Here is a 22,500-nt window from a genome sequence, read left to right as displayed (position 1 = left end):
ATACATTGCATTCCATTTAACAGACAATTTTAGTGACTTACAGCAGTATAGATAGCAGTATACATACGTAGTGCATATCACGATAGTGCACAGTATCATGACTCTGCGTATCGCGATTTCTCAGTTCAATACAAATGCTGTTACAGCCCTAGATTATACTATTGTAAGAATAAAAATGCATGAAGTGACAATACTGTCATTTTACTCTAATTGTGCTTACAAATGCCACTTTGTAATAAACGCATCCTTGTTTTCTTGCCAATTTCAGGTATTACAACTGGACCTTAGCAGCACCCATGGTACTCAGTCAGCAGGCTTTTCACAAGAGTTTACCCAAGGTACACAATCTTAACCCTGTAAGACATGGGATAATGTATTACTAAAGGCCCTGCGTGGTGGTACACAGTGGTGTAGTACTATGGTAGTAAAGGTTTTTCAGTGATTATTACAGTGTTGCACTGGTGGAATGGCACACATTAAGTGGCTATTGACATAAAGAGTTAACTCACTGTTTTAACGGCTGTGTTCATGGTTAGCCACTACACTGCAAAATATGTGTACGTTGTATTAATGGGTAAACTAGTATATCAATAGTCTCACAGTAGTATTAATGGGTAATACTTAAAGTATTATTAATGGGTAATACTTAACGTAGTAGCCTATTAATGGGTAAACTAGTATATCAATAGTTAACCTAGAAAGACTTTTGTTGAAGAGAGATGTCAATGCATCATACTTAATTTAGTCACGGCTGATGACTAGCATAAGCAATTCATGGCGCATGTATTTATGTTTGTGTCTACCTGTGTGTGTCTGCCTGTGTGTGTCTGCCTGTGTGTGTGTGCGTGTGTGTTTGTGTGTGTGTGTGTGTGTGTGTGTGTGTCTGTGTGTGTGTGTCTGTGTGTGTGTGTCTGCCTGTGTGTGTGTGCGTGTGTGTTTATGTGTGTGTGTGTGTGTGTGTGTGTGTGTGTGTGTGTGTGTGTGTGTGTGTGTGTGTGTGTGTGTGTGTGTGTGTGTGTGTGTGTGCATCAGGCCACGGAGGATGCTTGGGTGAAGTCCAGGATGCCAAAGAAGTCTGGCCGCTGGTGGTTCTGGAGGAAGAGCTTCAAGCAGGTCATACCTCTATACTGTTATGCTGTACAGTACATTTCTCTACTACACACATACACTATATTACCAAGAGTATTCCCTAACCTGCCTTCCCCTTCCTCTTCCTCTTCCAACATGACTGCATGATCATATGTGAGTCAAGACGGGTTAGCGAATACAGTACTTTTGGTAATATAGCATATGTACATATACTATGTAGCCTACATATACTTGGTTAAATGACATTTATATTTCTATATTTTTATATTTCTATAAATTATAGTCGTTAATTGTTCAGTGTGTGTTTCTACAAAACTACAATCCTTTGTAAGTTCAGCTATTCAGTTTCTCTTAACCAGCTATTTTTGTGAATAGTGTTTATTACTCCTTGTGACTTTGGAGTTCTTGCCAAGAATCAGAATCCTAAATATTTCAATTCTTCTACAGTCTGATTCCAAGTCTGAGGCATCTGCAACATCCAGCAGAGAAGAGCCAGCCATCTCCAAAGATAAACCTACCCAACAGTGAGTACTTCAGAGGTCTTAAAACGTCTCTGTCTAAAACTATGGAACAGTGCCCTCTGGTGTTGACAAACATGGCTAATAGAAAAGCACCGTAAAAGACATTTGGCTCTGTTTAGCGTTTTTTGAAATCAGGTCATCAATGACTGACTGATTTTAATATTATTGCTATTAAACATGAGATACTCTTTGCTGTACTCAGCATCTCCCTATCGTGTGTGAACTACGTAATGTTGATCTACTCCTACAGACTGACATTTTATTTCTCATGCTTGACAGCAAAAAGGCTGTGGACGCATCCAGTGAAGAGGAACCAGAACTCAGACAGGCTGCTGCCGTTACTGAGCGGCCATCAGACCGAGCACCATCAGAAGGCCACATCAACACACACTCCTACAAGAAGTCACTTCGCCTGTCCTCTGACCAGATAGTAAGACATTTGACTGTTGCTTATAGAACCTCCAGTTGCTGTTAGTTTGAAGATGCTCAAGCTACATCACTGTAGGGTTCTTTTCTACTGCCATGAAGCATAGTCATTTATGGATGATATTCATGGTAACACTTTATTTTAGGGATACATCTATAAGCACTAATACATACAATGTTAATGCCTGCATAAGTGACTTGTAAGGCATGTACTAAGCAAACACTAAGGCCTACTAGGTCCTTACTAAGGTTAAATTGGTAATAAATCCCTTATTGTGCATGAACAAGACATTTGCAAATACATGCCTAACAAATGTTTGATTTTGCTTTGTACATGCCTTATAAGTTACGTATACAGGCACATTGTATGTATTGGTGCTAATAGATGTATCCCTAAAATAAAGTGTTACCATATTCATTATAGACAGACTTTTTTTGTTGTTTTTTTAATATGAAGACATTTCTTATAGTCCTATTTTGTATTTGTTATTATTTTTCTCATATATAAACATGGAAACCAAACAACATAGATGTGTGACGCGCCATGATTGCAGTAGGCTAAGTTATTTACATATTATTTAGAAATTATGTAATTTTGCCTCCAATTTATAAGGCAACCACAGAAGTTCAAACGACTTATTGTTACTTTAAGGCAGTCATTCTCAAACTGTGGGCCGAAGGTCCACTAATGGACCCTGTTGATACTGGAGGAGGACCACGAGAGGTCCTGAAAATAAATCCTCAATTTTTTAAATGTTAAGTGTAAAATATATGTGACACGGTTGACAAAGATAGAGAAATATAATAAAAGTTGATATGACAAGAGTCTCCTTTTGGAAAGAACATGTGAAGAGCTCTTTTCCAAAACGCTATATCCACCATTTTTTACTTTTTGCATTTTAATATTGGAATTGACTGTTAAGAGGTCCTATCATCTATGTGTGAATTCTTGCCATTCAAATGTTTTGAGAACATACTTTAAAACCTCTATAAAAATGCCTTTTGCAATGCATTTCAATGGAATGCCCGATACAAAGATGTCAATTTCCCAAAATTCTATAAAATGGATATATCTCATTTTGGAAAAGAGCTCTTCATGTGCTAATGATGTGTATTTATGGTCTGGTGGGCTGCATACATTTTTCACATTTCAGAATGGGCCCTGATATTCTGAAGCTTTATGAACTTGACTCTTAAACCCTTTGTTTGTCCTACTAGGCCAGCCTGAAGTTAAGATATGGCCCCAATGATGTGGTGTTCAGCATTACGACTCAGTACCAGGGCACTTGCCGCTGTGAAGGGACCATCTACTTATGGAACTGGAACGACAAAGTCATCGTCTCTGATATTGATGGAACCATCACCAAGTAAATAAACAGTACATGGCACAATACAATCTACTAGCAGGCCATTGCAGATTGCTAAATGCTTTTTGAATCTTTGAACCTTGGCGCTGCTAACCATATTGCTGTGTCTATGAGTTTTTGGGCTCAACATGTCAAGAGTTTTGCCATTTTTTGACTTTTGCATTTTATTTTTGGAAAGTACTGATCAGATGTCCTTTCATCTAACTACAAATTCTTGCCATTGAAATATTTTGCGAACATACTTTATAAGATGCATTTTGCAATACAGTGCAATTCTCAATGTGAGTGCGTTTTAATATGCGACCTTGCCTCCTCCACTTGCCTCCTCCACTTGCTTCTCGTCATGATGACATCACTGACAACAGCATTATATTTCAATATCTTGCAAAAGCTCAATTGTAAAGTCGTTTTCTCATTTGCAATTGGGATGGTGAATGAAAAACAGTCCCTCAAAAGTTGTTGTGGCGAGGCTGACAGCTGGGAAACTTTATCGTTTTCTCCACGGAGGAGGGGCCAGGAGGCGAGACGAGGAGACAAGCACAAGTGGAGGAAGCAAGGTCACATATTGGGATGCACCCTGTATGTCATTTTGCTACGAAGCTCTTCCTATATACTGTATGCTTTCTTCTCGTGCCCTCTAGGTCAGACGTGTTTGGACAGATTCTTCCTCAACTGGGCAAAGATTGGACTCATCAAGGCATTGCAAAACTCTACCACACCATACATCAGTAAGTCTGCTATCCAGCATGTAACATGAAAGGTGTGGCACTGTGTAGGATGGTGGCCAGAGTAGGTATTGCAACGATGCTGCTCATTAAATGTTTCATGAATATTTACTAAATAGTAAACTAATGTTCTAGTTCTAGTACTAGTTTTGTAACTTTTGTATGTTGCGCTGCAAAAAATGTCCATGTTTTCATGTATGAAAAGTGCTATTTTCCCATTCATGATGATGAATACTTAATTTGATTGTGGTGGTAAGAAAAGAATGAGTAGGTATATTCACGTGTGTGTGTTTCTTGTTACAGGAATGGCTACAAGTTCCTGTACTGCTCTGCGCGGGCCATTGGCATGGCAGGGATGACGCGGGGCTACCTGCAGTGGGTGAATGACGGCGGCACCATCCTCCCACGAGGCCCCCTCATGCTGGCACCCAGCAGCCTCTTCTCAGCCTTCCACAGGTCTGTACACAATCAACCATTTACGGTGCTGGTTACACGTATGTGTATATTTTGTAAATGCAGATCATCCTTTATCCAATTACGTGTAAACACGACATATGGATAAAAATAACAACCCCATTGTGACAGGTGAGTTTTCGCTCCCTCAGTGGTATATTTTTAAAACCAGAGTTTTGAAATGTGCATTTTATATAAAACAATTTTAAATAGCTTGTTTATATGTAAATGAGAGGCCAAAACAAATGTGTTTTCAAATATATCCACATATGTGTAAGCAGCTTCTGAATAACAGGGGCACCATCCTCCCACGGGCCCCCGTCACTCTAGCTGCCAGCAGCCTCCGCTCAGCCTTCCACAGGTCTGTAGCCATAGAAATGATTATAATAATAAGATTTGTATAACACATTATCATACATAACTATCATTCGATGTGCTTGAGAGGAAAGAAGGAGAAGAGAGAAGAATGTTATAGAGTGTAGAAAAAGTATTATAGAGAGTAGATAACTAAGTTTGACCAAAGGCAGGTGAAAATAAAGCTGTTTTTAATTTATTTTTAAAATACTGTTGGGGCAGTTCTAATTTGAACAGGAAGCTGGTTCCAGCATTTGACAGCATAATGACTAAATGTCATTTCACCCTGTCTGGATTTTACCCTAGGCACAATACACAAACAACAAAGACTAGTATGCGCATGACAATTTGAGACACAGCATTATAAATTTGCTGCTACCATAATGTTCATAAAGGTTGGAGCAGGCTTCACCCAACATTTTTTCTCTTCTTTTAAGGGTGCTGACCAAAATATTGTAAAATTGAAAAATGGCCCTGCGGTGGCCAACCGGTAGGGCACTCGTCTGCCGTGCGTCCGACCCGGGTTCGATTCCCGGCCCAGGTCATTTGCCGACCCGTCCCCATCTCTCTCCCCATTTGCTTCCTGTCCACTTCTCGAACTGTCCTGTCAATAAAGTCGTAAAAAGACCCAAAAAAATCGTTAACAAAAGAAAAAAAGAAAAAAAAGAAAAATGAGAAAAGGTCGCACCATGCCTAGGTTTCTTTATTACACAGACACGTTTCTGAAACACGTCTGTGTAATAAAGAAGCCTACTCATGGTGCAACCTTTTCTCATTTTTCTGCTACCATAATGGCAATGACCAAGTCGTAAAGGCATTACCAAAGGCCCTGTGTACTGACATAGTGGTATAGTCCTGTGGTAGTAATGGTTTTTGAGTGTCTATTACAGTGTTGCACTGGTGGAACGGCGTGCATTAAGAGGCTATGTCTCATTGTGTTTCCCTTATCATTTTGTTGTTACTGCAGTGCTGTCATAAGACCAATGTAACTCTTCAACTAAAGTGTGCAATTTCATTACATGATGTGTCTTCTGGGTTATTTTGATGACATAGAGCACATAGGCATAGAACATCCATACTTGTTGACAATAAATGCATAGGCTGTGTGAACTGTGTGCTGTATAGTGATTGTCTACCACACTAGCTTTTTCCATCTTCATCTCTGATGAAAATTCTCTGCGTGATAAATCTAGGTAAATGACAGATTGTAGTAATATTAGGTTGAACTAATGACTTTGTGTTTTCTGTTTAGGGAAGTGATTGAGAAAAAGCCAGAGAAGTTTAAGATTGAATGCCTGAGGGACATCCAAAACCTCTTCCCAGCCAACATCCAGCCTTTTTATGCTGCCTTTGGAAACCGAAACAATGTGAGTCTCAAGGCCATTGAAGTCACGTAAATGTTCTATGCACTGTACTTTCTCACAGAGCCACTGACATACAGTATGTAAGTTTTGTTTACAGAGATGTGGACTGGTGACTTGGACTTGAGTCAGACTTGAGTCACAAATTGATGACTTGAGACTTGATTTGGCAACATTAGGAAAGACTTGTGACTTTACTTAGACTTGTACGCTATTGATTAGAGACTTGACTTGGACTTCAGTTTTAGCTGGCAGAAATTAAATGATTTGCCATTAACTAGCACGTACCAGTAGGCCTACTATTTTTGTTTAGAACATGGCTGCCAAAGGGGGACATGCATAGCGTAATGAATGTATGACCAAAAGTTGTTGTCAAGATTCTGTCTAGAATGCATGGTGACTTGTGAAGGACTTGGTAAAAAAGGAAGACTTGGACTTGACTTGGCTTTGGTACGACTTGACATTGGACTTGACTGTCAAATATGACTTGACTCAAGACTTCATAGGAAGGACTTGAGACTAAAGGTGCACCGAAATGAAAATGTGTGGCCGAAACCGAAACCGAAAAATAATTAATCACTTGGCTGAATACCGAAACAGAAACCGAATATTACAATTCAGTTAAAAGTCATCAAAAGTTAGATTTTTCACTATTTTTAAATATTGCTTAAATCTACGGCTTGCAATAAATGTTTAGACATGTTTTTGAAAGAGAATAAATGTGTATTTGAAGTCTTCAAATGCTAGAGTAGAACTGAAATTAGTGTAATTAATGGTCATTTTCAATTCATTTTCTATTCAGCCTCCGATTCGGCCATTCAGTTGGCTTTCGGCCGAAAACCGAAAGTGTCTTTTTTTGCGTTTTCGGCCGAATATTTTCCGCGGCCGATTTTTCGGTGCACCTCTACTTGAGACTTACTCGTGACTTGCAAATTAGTGACTTACCTGATCCCATCTCTGATGCTTTGCATTTGTCTGTCTGTCTTAGGATGTGTTCGCCTATAAACACGTCAAGGTGCCTCTCTGCCGTGTCTTCACCGTCAACACAAAAGGAGAGCTCATGCTAGAGCAAAGCAAAAGCAATAAAACCTCGTAAGTACACTTCCAGAACTAACCAAGTCTCACATGAAGTCACTGTACATATTTAAAAAATGGCATAAAGAAATTGAAATCCTGGCATTAGAAATTGAAAAGGGCAGTCGTGACCTAATGGTTAAGGAGATGGACTTTAGATCAGAAGGTTGCATGTTTGAATCCCACACTTCCACTCCTTACCTCATTCTATAGCCAAGGTGCCCTTGAGCAAGGCACCCAATCCCACACTGCCCCAGGGACTGTAACCAATTCCTTGTACTTGTACTTGTACTTGAATATCTGTAAGTTGTTTCGGATGAAAGCATCAGCTAAATATAATGTAATGTAATGTAAAAGCTTTGCCATGCAGAGTGTTAACTCCAGCAATTTTCGGATCCAGTACATCCTAGTGAGAGTTGAAGGAGTAGGTTAAGGCCTGCACATCCAAAAACGTTTGACCTGGGAGCAGGACAACTAAATGACAAGATATAAATGAAAAAGCTCTGCTTCCACCAGGATTTGCATAATGCTTTGGGAGAAAAGCCTACTTCAAACGTCAGAGGAAGGTTTTTCACCCGAAATGTTGTGCACATTTTTGTTTTTTTTAAGTGTGTGCAGAAAAACCCTTGTTAAAGTGAGCTTTATCACATCCCAGTGATAGCACACAAATCATTAGACAGGAAAATTGTCCATGTCAAGCGTACTGGTAGAAGCATTACTGTAGTACATGGCCAGGATACTCACCTCTGAATGTAGAAATGTAACCAAGGCCAAACCAGAGATTCTTTAAGTATATAGAGATATGCCAATGTAATAGGTTGCTATGGGCACCTAACATGACCAGGTTCCGGTCTGCCTAAAGGGGCGTGTCATAATACTCCTAGCATTGCATAGAACAGTCCTTAGGTCTGCCTAGGTCTGCCTAAAGGGGGATCCCCCCCCCCTCCCCTTGCAATAATAGAACCCGGAAACAGGCCAATGGAACCTCTCTCTCTACACTCTCTGGCCAAACGGAGCAGTCCAGACCTACAGTGGTCTCAAACCCACTACCTGGGAGACAGACGCCAAGTGACGTTTAGCCCGTTAGTAGCTAAGTGAGTAGTATATCTGAATAAGGCGTTGGAAGGGAAGTGTACGTTCCTATTTAGGACTACTATCATAAGTTAACTACTGTGTGTGTGTGTGTGTGTGTATGCACTTTCTCATGTGAACCTCAGACAATTGGCACACAAGCTGATGTGTGAATATGTATGTGTATGTGAAAGTACTTTGAGTTAACTGTTAAGTTGTGATATTGAACTATAAATACATTTTGTTGTTGTTCCCCGTAGAGTTCTGCTAGCTGGCGCCCATTATAGAAGCTTGTCCATGTTTCTGAAATAGGCCTACCTGTTCAAATAGGGGTTCATGCCTGGCTGTAACAGTGTTGACATGTACTGTATCTCTCATTCTCTTCTAGATACAATAGACTTGGTGAACTCGTGGATCACGTTTTCCCACTCCTGAGCAAGGAACAAAGCTCGGCCTTCTCCTATCCAGACTACAGTGCATTCAGTTACTGGAGACAGCCAATAGCTCCGGTCTGTCTGGAGGAGCTCTTCTAACCACACTTCAAATCTGGGCTATTCCAAACAGCTGGTTCAGTGTGAATTGTTAATTGATAATTCAGCCAGTCACAAGCATCCCAATAGAGGCTGGTCATTAACTCTGAATTAAGTTATAGTTGGGGTTGAGTTACTAGTTAAAACGGACGCTTTGGCAAAAGACCCAGCGAGCTGTCCATTCCACCAGCAAACTTTAATTCTTCTGGAAGAAGGTGGGATGACTGAAACGTTGTATTAAAGTTTGCTGGTACAATGGACAGTGTGCAGGATCTTTTTTACTCTGGGATTAAGTTCCTGAAGATGTTTTCTGGAAGATCCCCCTTGAATGACTGTTTGGGCAGGTCCTGAACTTCACCAACTGAGCTGTTGCTATTGATGGCAGATAAAGGGGCACTTAACTACATCATCTTATTTAATACGTTTTAATTAAAAGTAAGATTAACTACGAATTGAAATTATTATTATTTTTATGTAAAAAAGTACAAGACTGCAGATCCTCATAACTTTGGTTTAGTTTACACTCAGGGTTACAAGTGTAGGCTGTCCTACAGATTCTGCTGCTGCTGTTTCTTTGCTTGCAAGCCTTTAAAGGAGATGAGAACATTGCCAAACTTCCAAGATGTAACAAAGCAAGTACAGGTGTTCATAAAGGCAATATTAAGGTTTTGAGTTTTTGATTAACCAGCTATATGGTTTTTTATTAACATCAATAGTGACATCTTCACTTGCCTTGCTATTTCCTGCCATTTGGTGAGTGTGACATGGGTCCATTGATGGTTGAATACTTTTTCGAAGTTAAGCTGCCCTAGTCATGTGTCAGGAACTGGGAGAGGCATAGAGAATGCTGCTGTGCTCCCTCCTGTTGCAAGTGCAATATTTTAGGGAACAGACATGTATTGTGAGGGGGCGATACCAAAACGTACAATGAAAAAGTAATGAAAAGCCTAATTGTTTGAAACTTTTTATAGTTTATTACAAAGCAGAGTTAACCACTCCTGTGGCGACCATATAAATATGTGCACTGTTTCTGTATGGTTTTGCTTATGGTCTAAGTGTGTGCGTGCGTGTGCGTGGGTTCACTTGGTTGAATGTATTTTCTGCTCTAGGGCTTTACAGCTTCTGCTGGGCTTTTATTGTTGGAAAGCACAACTGAACCTTCTGGCAATATAACCTCAATGATTTCTTTATAATGAAATATATAAAATGCAAAAATAATTATTACGCTCTGTTGTGGGGTTTATATACTCCATCAGATATGCCTTGATTAGCTGTACCACTTTTGTTTAGCGATAGGCCAGTGGTGGCACGGTATTTCAGGACAATTGTTATCTTCCAGAAAAAAAAGTTTAAATGTGTTTGTAGTTTATAGGCTCACTTCAGTTCTGAATGCCTTTCTCCTCAACAGAACCTGCTTGACTGGTCCAAATGTTTTAATTAGAAGGTTAGGTGAGCCTATTGTTCACTTGAATGTTTTCATTCTCTGTTGGTATATTTAATAGTTAAATAAATCAGTATTTCACACATACAAGTATACTTGTAGGTCTACTGCCTCTCATTTTGGTACTAACTGTAAATTGTGGAGAAAAAAATGGGGGGAGGGGGGCTCAAATATCACATCATAGTTCATGTATGGTAATCCACCTGTTGACTGGCCTCTGTGGATGAGCAATTAGTGCAACTCCCCCAATAAGAAATCGGGGCAAGAGAAGCTGTAGCCTTGCAAATATAAGGCATCCCCCAGAAAGTGTGCAGATCTGCTCATTCAGGAGGTGGAAATGAATCACTCACACCACCCATCAGCTATCATCAGTACCTTTAGCCAAAAGGCCATTTATACAAAAGCATACCAAATGAAATACAAAGTCTCATTACGAAATACGCCCTCTCACCCAGGCGTACAGAGAGTAGAGAGCACCCTCACCACAGGCATCACAGTCTAGAATGGCAACACCACACAGGCTGAAAGGAAGTGTGTGCAAAGAATAAGCAAGGTTTTGTTGTCAAAGGCTAGGCCTATATTTTGTCCTTTTGCACTAAGCGTATCCCCCCATGAGGCTGCAACGTGCTTCACATGGAGTACTACTGTACCTGAAGCATGAATCAGCAACGTGCTTCACTTGGACGGAGCATACGCAGATTTCAGCACCACAAATGCGGACAGCTCCGGACACGCTGGTCAATTGGTGTACGCTAGCGCGTGAGAGCAACATGATTTCTCAAAACTCTAGTGCGCGCACTTCCAAGTGTATCAGCCTAATTAGTCATGCCCAGTCTATTAGTTACGCCCAGTGATAGGATACTCAGCAGCGTTCACCAAAGAGTATCCAATCACTGGGTATGACTAATTAGGCTGATACACTTGGAACTGCGCGCATTGCTTTGAGAAATACCCTTGGTGTCGGAATGGTGGTATGTCGTAGCCTAATGGAGGTATGTCGGAATGGCGGTTGCGCCCCGAGGATTAGGCACAAGACTCCCCTCTATGGACTCCATTTATTCCTCTAGTACGTGGAGCGCAGCCAGAAGAAAGCAGAGAGAATCACTCCATCCAGCTAACTCTGCTAAGACATACACATAGGCTAAGTAAGCACTGCACATAGGCCTGCAACCTAAAAAAAGAGAAAAAAAGAATAAGTCTTCTCCCCCTCTACAGTCAGACTGATAGCAAAGCAGAGCAGTTGACTACTTCAAGGGTTTTTTCTTTTTCTATATACTCAGATGACCTACACAAGAGTTAATGTATGCTGCCCTGGACTATTACTGAATGCACAAATGGCAAATAAAGAACTATGAAATAAGTAAACAACCTGTAAACAACAACAATCTAAAAGCCACTTCATCAGTAGAACCAGAATCTTTCATTCATCGGCTATTCTGTCATCTATGACGTTTATAAACAAACGTTACAGAACGTTGGGGATTTGCCCTGTGTGCACATTTTTCATCCTGTCCTGATTGGCAAGGTGATGGATGCGGTCTAAAACCTAAACCCGTTAATTTAATGGGTTCCATGGACCCGAATAACGATGCCAAATTGTTGGCTGCGGCAGAACTCCTAATTGATGGGGTGATTCGACACTCAATAATAATCTATAAGCATGGGCAAATAGAATCGGTGGACACTGAGCTGGTGAAGGACGCTGGACACAAACTTTCACCTGTGCAACCAGAATCGGTAAAGGACAGTGAGCTGGTCACAGTCACACTCGCAGAACACAACTGTTCGCCTGCGCAACCAGAATCGGTGAAGGACTGTGAACTCACAGAACAAAAACTTCCACCTGTGCCTCGGAATTCCATTCTAAGAAAAAATTCAGTGGACTGTGGGCGGACGTCACCCGCAGCGGGCGGGCACAAGATTTCATGGGCATCAGACGTGAGCGACTCTTCGCACGGCAGCGTAGACTCCTCCTTCCCATTCGCTATCCATCCAAGATGTGAAGATCTCATTCGCGAGGACAAGCAGATGTTCGCAGGGGTCCATCCACTCAAAAACCAGGACCGTTCTTCTGACCGTTTCGTTCGGACACCTTCACCACTTTGCGCAGGGCGCGCTAGCCCGCTCTCAACCGCACCAGTGGAGAGGAACCCAGGGGACGACGACCAATCGAGCTCAGAGGATGATGTGTCAGATGTGGCCCCGAAAGAAAACGAAAAGAAATCGAGATTTTCCTATTTGCTGGGCCTGCTAACGCGACCTTTCAGGAGGGCTAAGGTAGGCTGGGAGATGCTCGATGTAGCCTATGTGCACCTGTTGCACCCTCTGACGTAGGCCTAGCTATTATAGGTCAGTGGCTGTAGCCAAATAGACCCAACAGCCTAACGAATATGCCTGCCTCTGTGAATAGTAGATAAGATTGAGTCAACAGATGACGTTCCACGTTATAGATGATAATATAGGCCTAATAAGTAGTAAGGTAGATTTACCTGGTAGCCTATATGTCTTTTTTATTATTATTGTTTTCTTTTGCAGGGTTCACAGACTACCCGCTGCTGGTCTAGTTGAAGATGTATGTCCATCATTACAGTTCCTATTTTCATGTAATCAAATGCGTTACGATACAAAATATAAAATAAAGTCAATAAAGTTTTTGCTCTATATCAAACAGTTTTTGTCACCAACTGAAGCCCACTATAGCCTGATCATCATCAAAAGTATAAGGGCCTACATAGCCTACTGTAGGCTACCAGGTGTTACAAAGTCAAGCAATAACAGAGAGAGTAGAGAGAGAGAGGTTCCATTGGCCCATTGTTTCCGGGTTCTATTATTGCAAGGGGGAGGGGGGGAAATCCCTCTTTAGTCAGACCTAGGCAGACCTAAGGACTGTTCTATTCAATGCTAGGAGCATTATGACACGCCCCTTTAGGCAGACCGGAACCTGGTCATGTTGGGTGCCCATAGCAACCTATTACACTGGCATATCTCTATACTTAAAGAATCTTTGGCAATAACGTTTAGAGCAGTGGTTTTCAAAGTGGGGGCCGGGGGACCCCAGGGGGGCTGCTGCAGATTGGCTGGAAAAATATAGCAAAATAAAATGAATATTGAAATAAATTGAATAAATTATGTAAGCCAAAATAAACCAAAAAAAAGCTAAACAATCCCAGTGGAATCATTTTCTTCCTTACAATACATATATGCATTATTCTGTCTGTAATAGGCTACTTGAATGAGTTTAGGAATGCATCAACTTCATCGAGTTGTGAAAGCAGGTGCACAGAAAAAATAGTGCGGCACGGCCCATGTCAGGGGGGGCTTGGCTGGAATCTACCGGCATATGGGGGGTCTTGTCATGGTAAAGTTTGGGAACCCCTGGTTTAGAGGTTTGTAAATCAGTGGATGTCCAAGCATAGGCTTAATTATTATGGTATCTTGTTTCTGGCTTTGAAGTAGGCAAACCGATCTCTTGGGCTCACTACAGCATGATAGACTTCAGGTCAGGAAAGTCCTGGTTTAAATTGTTTATTGTATTGTATCTGTACAATTCAACTGTAAGTATCTCTTTGACACTAAATGTCAGTGTCATAATGTGTAATGGCACAGTGCTACCGTATGTGGCAGTGCAATCTCTTATTGCTTTGTCTGGTCAGTGAGATAAGTCGGAGTGGTAATAATATGAAAGTTAACCTTTTGCTTTACAACAGACAAAAATATAGATGTGTATACAATCTTTCATCTTCATTAAAAAAAACACTAAAAACAGTTTTTGCAGCAAACCAACAATTACAAACATTTTCTCAGAATACAATGGCAACGGCAGACATGCAGTCTGTATAGTGCTGGTTGAAATGTTGAATTTAGATGCAAGTCACACTACTACCTCCTGTGTTTTTCTATGGCCTCCAGCCTCATAATGTAAAGCTCAGCACTCATTGCAGATTGAAATTTGTATTCAATATCTTGCAAAAGCACAACTCAAAGGTCATTCTCTTATTCTCTTTAGTTGTCAGAGGAAGAGTGCAACACTGCTATTTCACTTTTTTTTTTTTGGTGTGCTGATGGTCCGTCACTACTGCCTTAAAGGGGTATGCCACTATTTTGGGGCTTAATACAGTTAAAATTGTTGGCCAGGGTTTATGAAGGTGGTAAAGTGTCATATTTGTCATGTAAAGGGGGATTCATACTTGGCGTGACTGGCGCTAGCCTCCTTCATACTTCACTCGCGACCTCACTCGCGACCTCACTCGCGCCGTCACGTGACCCAAAATGACGTCACACGCCATGGCGCGAGCTGCCGTGGCGCGACGTCGTGCACCCCACATTTTTTGTAACTTGTCGTGCGCCACCAGCGACCATGCAGGTAGGCAGACAAAGCAGGAGTTGCGAAGAGAGGCTACAACTACTGTAGGCTACTACAGAATGGATCCTGCATCATTTTGAGGATAATAAAATGTCCTAGAGAGTTATTTTATCTTCTCTCTTAAATGTTGTTCAGTGAAACAATTGTTTACTTTGTTCAGAAGCACGTTGTGTTCGGCGATCTATTTATAAATTCTGCCGCCAGAACAATGCTCTCACATGGTCTTGGAATGATCTGGCAATGTAGGCTACAACAAAAAATATATGTTTCAATGTGGTAAGTCACAAGTCAGACGTTCAGTAGCCCTACAGCAGCCGTGTTTGGCTTTCTATTTTATACATCCGTAGAACTCACGCTGCGAGTTGCGAAAGATACTGCCGTTTCTCTCATGAACAGCAGAGGGCACTTCCGACAATGCGAGCGAAAGTGGCGAAAGCCTGTATGGGCGCTTTTGAAGTATGAATAGTCTGGCGCAAGTGATGACGTCATTAATGGTTCTCGCGCCAAACGCGCCAAAGTGCGCACGTGAAGTATGCAGAGCCCTTAAGCCGTTGTCTTGCTTTAAGACAAGTTAAAAGAGGGAGTATGTCGCTAAGCTAGTGAAAGTCAATGGATCCGTGTAGCATGTAGCAAGCTACACGGATCCATTGACTTTCACTAGCTTAGCGACATGCTCCCTCTTTTAACTTGTCTTAAAGCAAGACAACGGCTTACATGACAAATATGACACTTTACCACCTTTATAAACCCTGGCCAACAATTTTAACTGTATTAAGCCCCAAAATAGTGGCATACCCCTTGAAGCACGCCAAAAAAAAAAAAGCGGTGGAACCCCACAGCAGCAGTTGCACTCTTCCTCTGACAACTGAAGACTATAGTACCATGAAAAGATGCACCTGCTTACAAAGAAACCTTCAATGTGTGCAGGCCCTCGCAAAACATTCTGTCATTCTCAGCTGGGATGTTGAAAGGAGGAAAGTTCCCCAAAGGTTTCTTTGTGTCGGCTGACAGCAGGGAAAGTTAATTGTTTCCTCCACATAGGCGAGGCAACACTGACGCAAGAGGACGGGAGAACCAGGAAAGGACGGGAGGAAGCAGTTTGACTTGCACCCTGTGACAAACATGGACATTTCTCTCTCTTTCTTTTTTTTTTGACGTAGAGTGTAATATAAACCAATCACAGGGCTGCTGTCTGAGGGGCTATGTCAGGATGATCCAAAGGGCTCAGCATTGACCTTTTCAGGACCCTATTCAGACATTTTTCATCCGTAATTGAGATGCCAACATTGCATCCTTTCATTCAGCCTTGAAGTGTCTACTGACACCCATTTGCTGGTTGGTGTTGCTGATCTTGCAGTCACATTGTGCTCCCACTCATTTGCCAGTCAGTTGTCATGTCAGTTTGCTGGTGTTGGATACAGTAGCACGGCACTGAATGTGGACGTGACCTCGCTGGACGTGGACGCCGCCAGTCTGCCAGAGGTCATCACCAGTCCCACCCGGTCCCCTCGTTTCAAGTCCATGACGAGGTTGAGGGAGGCCGAGCCATCGCATGAACAGCTGTCTGTGGCCCCGCTTCTGGGGGACGAGGATGAGGATGACGTGGTGAGCCTCTGGATGTTGTGATTGGACACGGAAAGCACCACCTCTGCTCGGTCTGCCCGCTCCGCTTTCACCACAGCACTGATCAGATAGCGGCCAGCCACAGGTACGGTGAAGACACCTGTGACAGACACATGAGCACAGACAGGAAGACAGAGAGAGAAGGTCACATGAAAACGAGTAATTGTCGAAAACGGGTGTGACATGCAGTATGTAGACATACTGTGTGTTAGATACCTCTGCACACATGCAAACTCCTTTATGCACCCTCCGATTTTCTTTAGTTTGGACAGGCAAAACAAACACACAAACAAACAAAAAACTATTGATGATACTAATGATATTGCAGATGTGTACACACCAGTGTGTGGGTCATAATGTCCTCCATCGTTGAGGAACATCTTGTTGAAGCGAATGATGCCCATCGCCCCGGGAAAGGGCAGCAGAGTCAGGCCCGCGGAGAAGGACACCGGGTCAAATAGGACCTGTTCACCTGGAAGGAAGACATGCATGTAAACAGACACATGTATGCACACACCACACTACTCTGTTGTATACGTCACGCCACGCTATGCTACACCACATCATGTCCCCCCCCCTCTCTCTCTCACACACACACACACACACACACACACACACACACACACACACACACACACACACACACACACACACACACACACACACACACACACACACACACACACAATTACCAACCTAATGTCAGCAAAGGCAGCTGGACGGTCTTCAGTTTGAGCTGATCTGCTCATGAATCATAAGAGAAAGCATGGTAGACACGTTATATACTGTGCATATGTTATATTATTATTATTGTTATTTCAAGTATATAACAGTGGCAATGTAAATCAGTCAACCCACAAAAATAGATTCATTGTATACACAGAGCATACTACAATCAACAAAGGTGGGAATCATTTTTTATACATAGTAGTTCACAAAAAGTGACATTTTCCCGGGTGTACAAATAATGAATGTGAACCTGAGGGATTGTCGGGGCCATGGAAGACTGGAGACACAGGGGGGTAACCTAAAGGAAAAAGAGAAACAGGAACAGTTAGAATGGGGACACAGAGAGATCGGAGTAGGCCATAGATTCCTATGATATGTAGTAAGCTTACTACAACATGCATGTTTCAGCCTTACTACTTTTTGGTTCTCCTACATATATAGATAGGGCACATGCTACTGTATGGTGATGTTGCATAGCTGTTTAACCAACATGCCACTCACAAAAGTAGCACAGTGCTGATTTAAATTCAAAGCAATCAACGTACAGTAAATGTCACAGGGAATTGTTTCATCTCCCAAAGCAATATACTGTATGCATCACTGGTGGATACTTGTTTAAAGCAACTGAAGTAAACCTGCCTAGGGTTAAAATTTGACCCACCATACATAAATAGACTATTTACTTCATGAGAAATGTTGTACAAATGCTTTAGCCTAGTAAACCAGCGCCACCCGCAGGACGCCGACATTTTTCGGCTGCGAGTGGTCGTCTAGCCTCGCATCGGTCGAACATTTTGAACACTGTGCCCTGAGTCTGGCAAGCTAATCACAACGCAGAGATTTGTTTTGAATTTGTTTTGAATCAAAGCGGGCGGGGTTTTGAGGGAGTGACAACGAAGCTCGCAACATTGGGAAAGCACATCAACGAGAGATCACTGATTGGTCAGAGCGCCGGCCTATAGGCACAGGCACGGGTTGAAAAACAACAGGTTGTTCTCATCAACAATCTTCGGATGTATCGTTCATCGGGGCCAGACTAAATTACACACCCTGTCTAACATTTAGGATATCTAAGTTAACCCTGATATAAAGTGCTGGGCTAGTAGATAACAATTAAGGCAACATAACCTTTCCAAGGGTCAATGATGTTTTGTTCCGTTTTTTTTTGGTTTTTTTTTTGTCTTTTTCAACTTTATTTGATAGGACAGTGTGAGAGGTGGACAGGAAGCGAATTGGGAGAGAGACGGGGAGAGGTCGGACAAGGACCCGGGCCGGGAATTGAACCCGGGTCAGCCGCATGGCATATGAGTGCCCAAACGGTTGGCCACAGCAGGGCCCGGTCAATGATGTTTTAGTGGCAGAACATGTCAGGATGGTGCAACCACAGCTAATGCCACTATTGTGTGGACTAAATGATTCTGTTTGCTCTTAGTGGATTATCTTATTCATTGCAGTACATTAATGACCAATTACCAGTTAATCTATGGACATTAGCTGTGGTTGTACCACCTCACATATAGGCCCAAAAAACATCGACCCTAAAACAACCTGCCACTTTTGACCTGGACACACGATACACATGAGACAAATTAAATAGATCCAAATGTATAGTCAGAGAGAGTAGAGAGAGGGAGGTTCCATTGGCCCATTGTTTCCGGGTTCTATTATTGCAAGGGGGAGGGGGGGGGAAATCCCCCTTTAGGCAGACCTAAGCAGACCTAAGGACTGTTCTATTCAATGCTAGAGTATTATGACACGCCCCTTTAGGCAGATCGGAACCTGGTCATGTTAGGTGCCCATAGCAACCTATTACATTGGCATATCTCTATATACTTAAAGAATCTCTGGTATAGTGTCTGCACCTGGAGCCCCAGCGTAGCCCTTGAGGGGGGTCATGCTGCCGTTGGAGCCCTGCTGTGGGGGACGGGAGGCTCGCATGGTGCCCGGGGGACCTGCCTCACCTGCCTCCAGCACCGGGGCCTGTGGAGCTGTGGACCCCGTCACAACAGAGTCTTCTTTACCTGATTGGAGCACACACAGACAACAAGCACACTGTTATCTAGTCATGTTAACTCAATAGTACAGTGGTAGGAATAAGTTTGGGCATCCATTTTGAAAAATCATTACATCGATTTCTCTTTTTTTTAGCTTTTGAGGCAGCAGCTTCATTTTAACGTAATGTTAAACCATAGGGATAGAGAGAGATTAAAAAAAAAAACCAACATAACAATAACATAAAATACATAAGTAAATAATATAAAATAATAAATAAAATGGTATGTACATAAATTTGGGCACCCCAAAGAAAGCATTTCATTAAGATAACGTAGAGCTTTACTTTTGCAGACATAATGGCCTGTGGACTTGTATGGACAGCCTGCTTCCAATCAATACAAACATTTCCAATGATGTTAAATCTCAAGATTGGTATGGCCATTTCAAATATTGTATTTGTGCTTTTGCATGAGCTCCTTGGTGAATTTTAATCAGTGCTGCAATTCAATCTTGGTCCTGCTGGAAACTCCAAACTTTACATAGTTTTAACGTGGTGACTGACTCTTAAAGGGACACTGTGCAGGATTTTTAGTTGTTTATTTCCAGAATCCATGCTACTCATTCACTAATGTTACCTTTTTCATGAATGCTTACCACCACCATCAAATTCAAAGTATTCATTATGACTGGAAAAATTGCACTTCTCATACATGAAAAGGGGGATCTTCTCCATGGTTCGCCATTTTGAATTTCCAGAAATAGCCGTTTTAGCTACAAAAAGGACTGTACTTGGACAATACTATTAAATATTAGTTTATTATTACTTAGTAAACTTTCATGAAAAGATCAAATTTGGCAATAGGCAACCCAGTTTCAATTAGCAGCATAGTTGCAGTACCTTTTCTGACCATTTCCTGCACAGTGACCTTTTAAACATCAGTTTGAAAAATCTGCTGATTTTTTTTTTCTTCTGATTTGTATCTTCAACTCCTACTGCCAGACAAATCCATAACAAAATGTGCCTTCCGCCACTTTTCATAGAATTCAGTGTGCATTGTTTTCGTCATGCATTCCTCCCATTGTTATGGTCAAATAACTCCAGCTTCAACTCCTGCATGGCCAGATGTGCTGTTTTGCTGAAGTCATACAAATTACTTCTGATGAATACTCAGGGAAACCTTTTTAGGCATCACCTATTCAGTGAGCTTGTTCCTTGTGGAATGCTGCACCGTCAGCAGCTAGATGTTCTTGCAGTTCTGGAGCCGATTTTTTGTAGTGCTTTCATATGAGTTTGTCCCAGGCCCACAAAGCTGTGTGTGTGTGTGTGTGTGTGTGTGTGTGTGTGTGTGTGTGTGTGTGTGTGTGTGTGTGTGTGTGTGTGTGTGTGTGTGTGTGTGTGTGTGTGTGTGTGTGTGTGTGTGTGTGTGTGTGTGTGTGTGTGTGTGTGTTTGTGTTTGTGTGTGTGTGTGTGCATGCACGCGTGTGCACAGTGCACACTGACTGAATGGGGGAAAAGGGTGTGTGCTTGCACGTGTGTGTGTGTGTGTGTGTGTGTGTGTGTGTGTGTGTGTGTGTGTGTGTGTGTGTGTGTGTGTGTGTGTGTGTGTGTGTGTGTGTGTGTGTGTGTGTGTGTGTGTGTGTGCATGTGTGCGGTCCACTGACTGAAAGGGGGAGTGTGTGGTATGTAGTATTATGTACCATATGAGAGAGGGGCGTGTGAGGTGACTGAGAGGTGATTGCCAGGTGACGGCCAGAAGAGAAATTGAGTGGAGGTCATAAAGTGGAGTGGCAGTTGCAGCTGTTCCCCTTTCACTTCATCCATCTGCTCAACTCCAAACTCTGACATTTCATCAGCAACTACAAACACCAAACTCCAACCAGGCCTGCCGGGCGCCCCCATGCCATTGACATTCCCAGCTGGGAGCCTACAAGTGAAAATGTTACATGTGTTTGAGCTGTGGTTCATACGGCTAAGGCACCATGTAATACTCTGACGCACCATGTAATACTCTCAATCGTCCCCCATCTCACTCCGACACTGATTTCCTGACACACTCTCAAACGCTCCTGTCTGAATAAAGGCTTAAAGTGATACTGTCCCATTTTTGGAAATAAGCTTATTTTACACCTCCCCTTGAATTAAATAATAGGGGTTTAACCGTTCTACTATACTTTATTGTACCTCCAAGCTAGCAGTTAACTTTGAGTCCTATGAGACCAGTTAGCCGCCAGCAAAATTTGCACTGCCATACCCAGAGAACCATTGAAAGTAAAAGGAGAATGGTAAAACCCTATTATTTAACTCAAAGGGAGGTGTAAAATAAGCTTATTTCCAAAAATGGGACAGTATCACTGTCTATCTTCAGCAAAAATTACATCTATTGCTTGAAAAAAAAAAAAAAACCAACCCTATTATATTTTCATTAGTTCTGTTTCTGTGAAGGCTGTGAAATTGCCACTGTGGTGGAATTTTAATAGTTTTTGGATTTTTCTAATAAAAACTCAAGGAAAATAGAACAGCACAATACAGCTCCAGGCCTTTTTATTAGAATACCATGAAAAAGTTGATTTATTTCCATAATTCCATCAATAATGTTAAACTGTCATGGATTTTAGATTCATGGCCCAGTTTTTGAACTATTCCAATCATTATTTTTTTTCTTTTTATATACGTTGGCCTTCCAGCTCAAAAAACCCATGAATTGGGGAATTCGCATTATTAGAATATTGTTATAAAATCAAATTTTTCTTCATCAAAATTCGGGTCACATTAAATCAGTTGGAATTTGGTACTTTCTACATAACATGCAATGGTCAATACTTGGTTAGGACATTCTCTGTCTTCATAATGGCCATGATGCGTTTAACATTGAAGTCAATGGCAAAAACAGTGCATGGGTGTTATGGAAGCCCAGATATCCTTGATGCTTTGCTGTCAGCTGTTCTTGTTTGTTGACCTGGTACCCCACACTTCACTCTTCAATATACCCTGTAGATTTCCATGCCACGTTTTGGCGCTAACTCACCAGTTTTATTCTAAATAACTAGAAATGAAACCCCATTGAAAATGAATGGGGTTTAATTTCTGTTGAGTTAGAATTAAACTGGTGAGTTAACACCAAAACGTGGCATGGAAATCTTCGGGTATATTGAAGAGGGAAGTGTGGGGCACCAGGTCAACAAACAAGAACAGCTGACAGCAAAGCATCAAGGATATCTGGGCTTCCATAACACCCATGCACTGTTTTTGCCATTGACTTCAATGTTAAACGCATCATGGCCATTATGAAGACAGAGAATGTCCTAACCAAGTATTGACCATTGCATGTTATGTAGAAAGTACCACATTTCAACTGATTTAATGTGACCCGAATTTTG

General features: G+C 41.8%; 3 protein-coding genes across 3 annotated transcripts in view; 2 read left to right on the top strand and 1 right to left on the bottom strand.

The window, feature by feature from the left end:
* LOC134456107 (phosphatidate phosphatase LPIN2-like) overlaps positions 1–10,991 on the top strand; it is an 18,352-nt gene extending 7,361 nt beyond the window's left edge. Inside the window, exons 11-20 of the mRNA XM_063207540.1 lie at positions 269–338; positions 1,033–1,113; positions 1,537–1,613; positions 1,890–2,040; positions 3,255–3,403; positions 4,045–4,131; positions 4,432–4,584; positions 6,188–6,302; positions 7,285–7,388; positions 8,830–10,991. Coding sequence (XP_063063610.1) covers positions 269–338; positions 1,033–1,113; positions 1,537–1,613; positions 1,890–2,040; positions 3,255–3,403; positions 4,045–4,131; positions 4,432–4,584; positions 6,188–6,302; positions 7,285–7,388; positions 8,830–8,974 — 1,132 coding nt within the window. The 3' untranslated portion in view covers positions 8,975–10,991. The remainder of the gene's footprint in view (positions 1–268; positions 339–1,032; positions 1,114–1,536; positions 1,614–1,889; positions 2,041–3,254; positions 3,404–4,044; positions 4,132–4,431; positions 4,585–6,187; positions 6,303–7,284; positions 7,389–8,829) is intronic.
* Positions 10,992–11,874: 883 nt separating this feature from the next.
* On the top strand, positions 11,875–13,080 carry LOC134455478 (uncharacterized). Its single transcript, XM_063206550.1, has 2 exons — positions 11,875–12,689; positions 12,948–13,080. The coding sequence occupies exons 1-2, from the start codon at positions 11,976–11,978 to the stop codon at positions 12,978–12,980; spliced, it is 747 nt and encodes a 248-aa protein (XP_063062620.1). The 5' UTR covers positions 11,875–11,975; the 3' UTR covers positions 12,981–13,080.
* A 2,479-nt stretch (positions 13,081–15,559) lies between these two features.
* Positions 15,560–22,500, bottom strand: part of LOC134456106 (EMILIN-2-like) — a 17,236-nt gene continuing 10,295 nt past the window's right edge. Inside the window, exons 3-7 of the mRNA XM_063207539.1 lie at positions 18,990–19,148; positions 17,378–17,425; positions 17,095–17,139; positions 16,739–16,870; positions 15,560–16,498 (exon numbers count right to left, since the gene is read on the bottom strand). Of these exons, the coding sequence (XP_063063609.1) occupies positions 16,173–16,498; positions 16,739–16,870; positions 17,095–17,139; positions 17,378–17,425; positions 18,990–19,148 (710 nt within the window). The 3' untranslated portion in view covers positions 15,560–16,172. The remainder of the gene's footprint in view (positions 16,499–16,738; positions 16,871–17,094; positions 17,140–17,377; positions 17,426–18,989; positions 19,149–22,500) is intronic.

The sequence above is a fragment of the Engraulis encrasicolus genome, chromosome 9 (assembly GCF_034702125.1).
Source record: "Engraulis encrasicolus isolate BLACKSEA-1 chromosome 9, IST_EnEncr_1.0, whole genome shotgun sequence".
NCBI lineage: Eukaryota > Metazoa > Chordata > Actinopteri > Clupeiformes > Engraulidae > Engraulis > Engraulis encrasicolus.
This window is presented reverse-complemented; position numbering and strand designations above follow the sequence as displayed.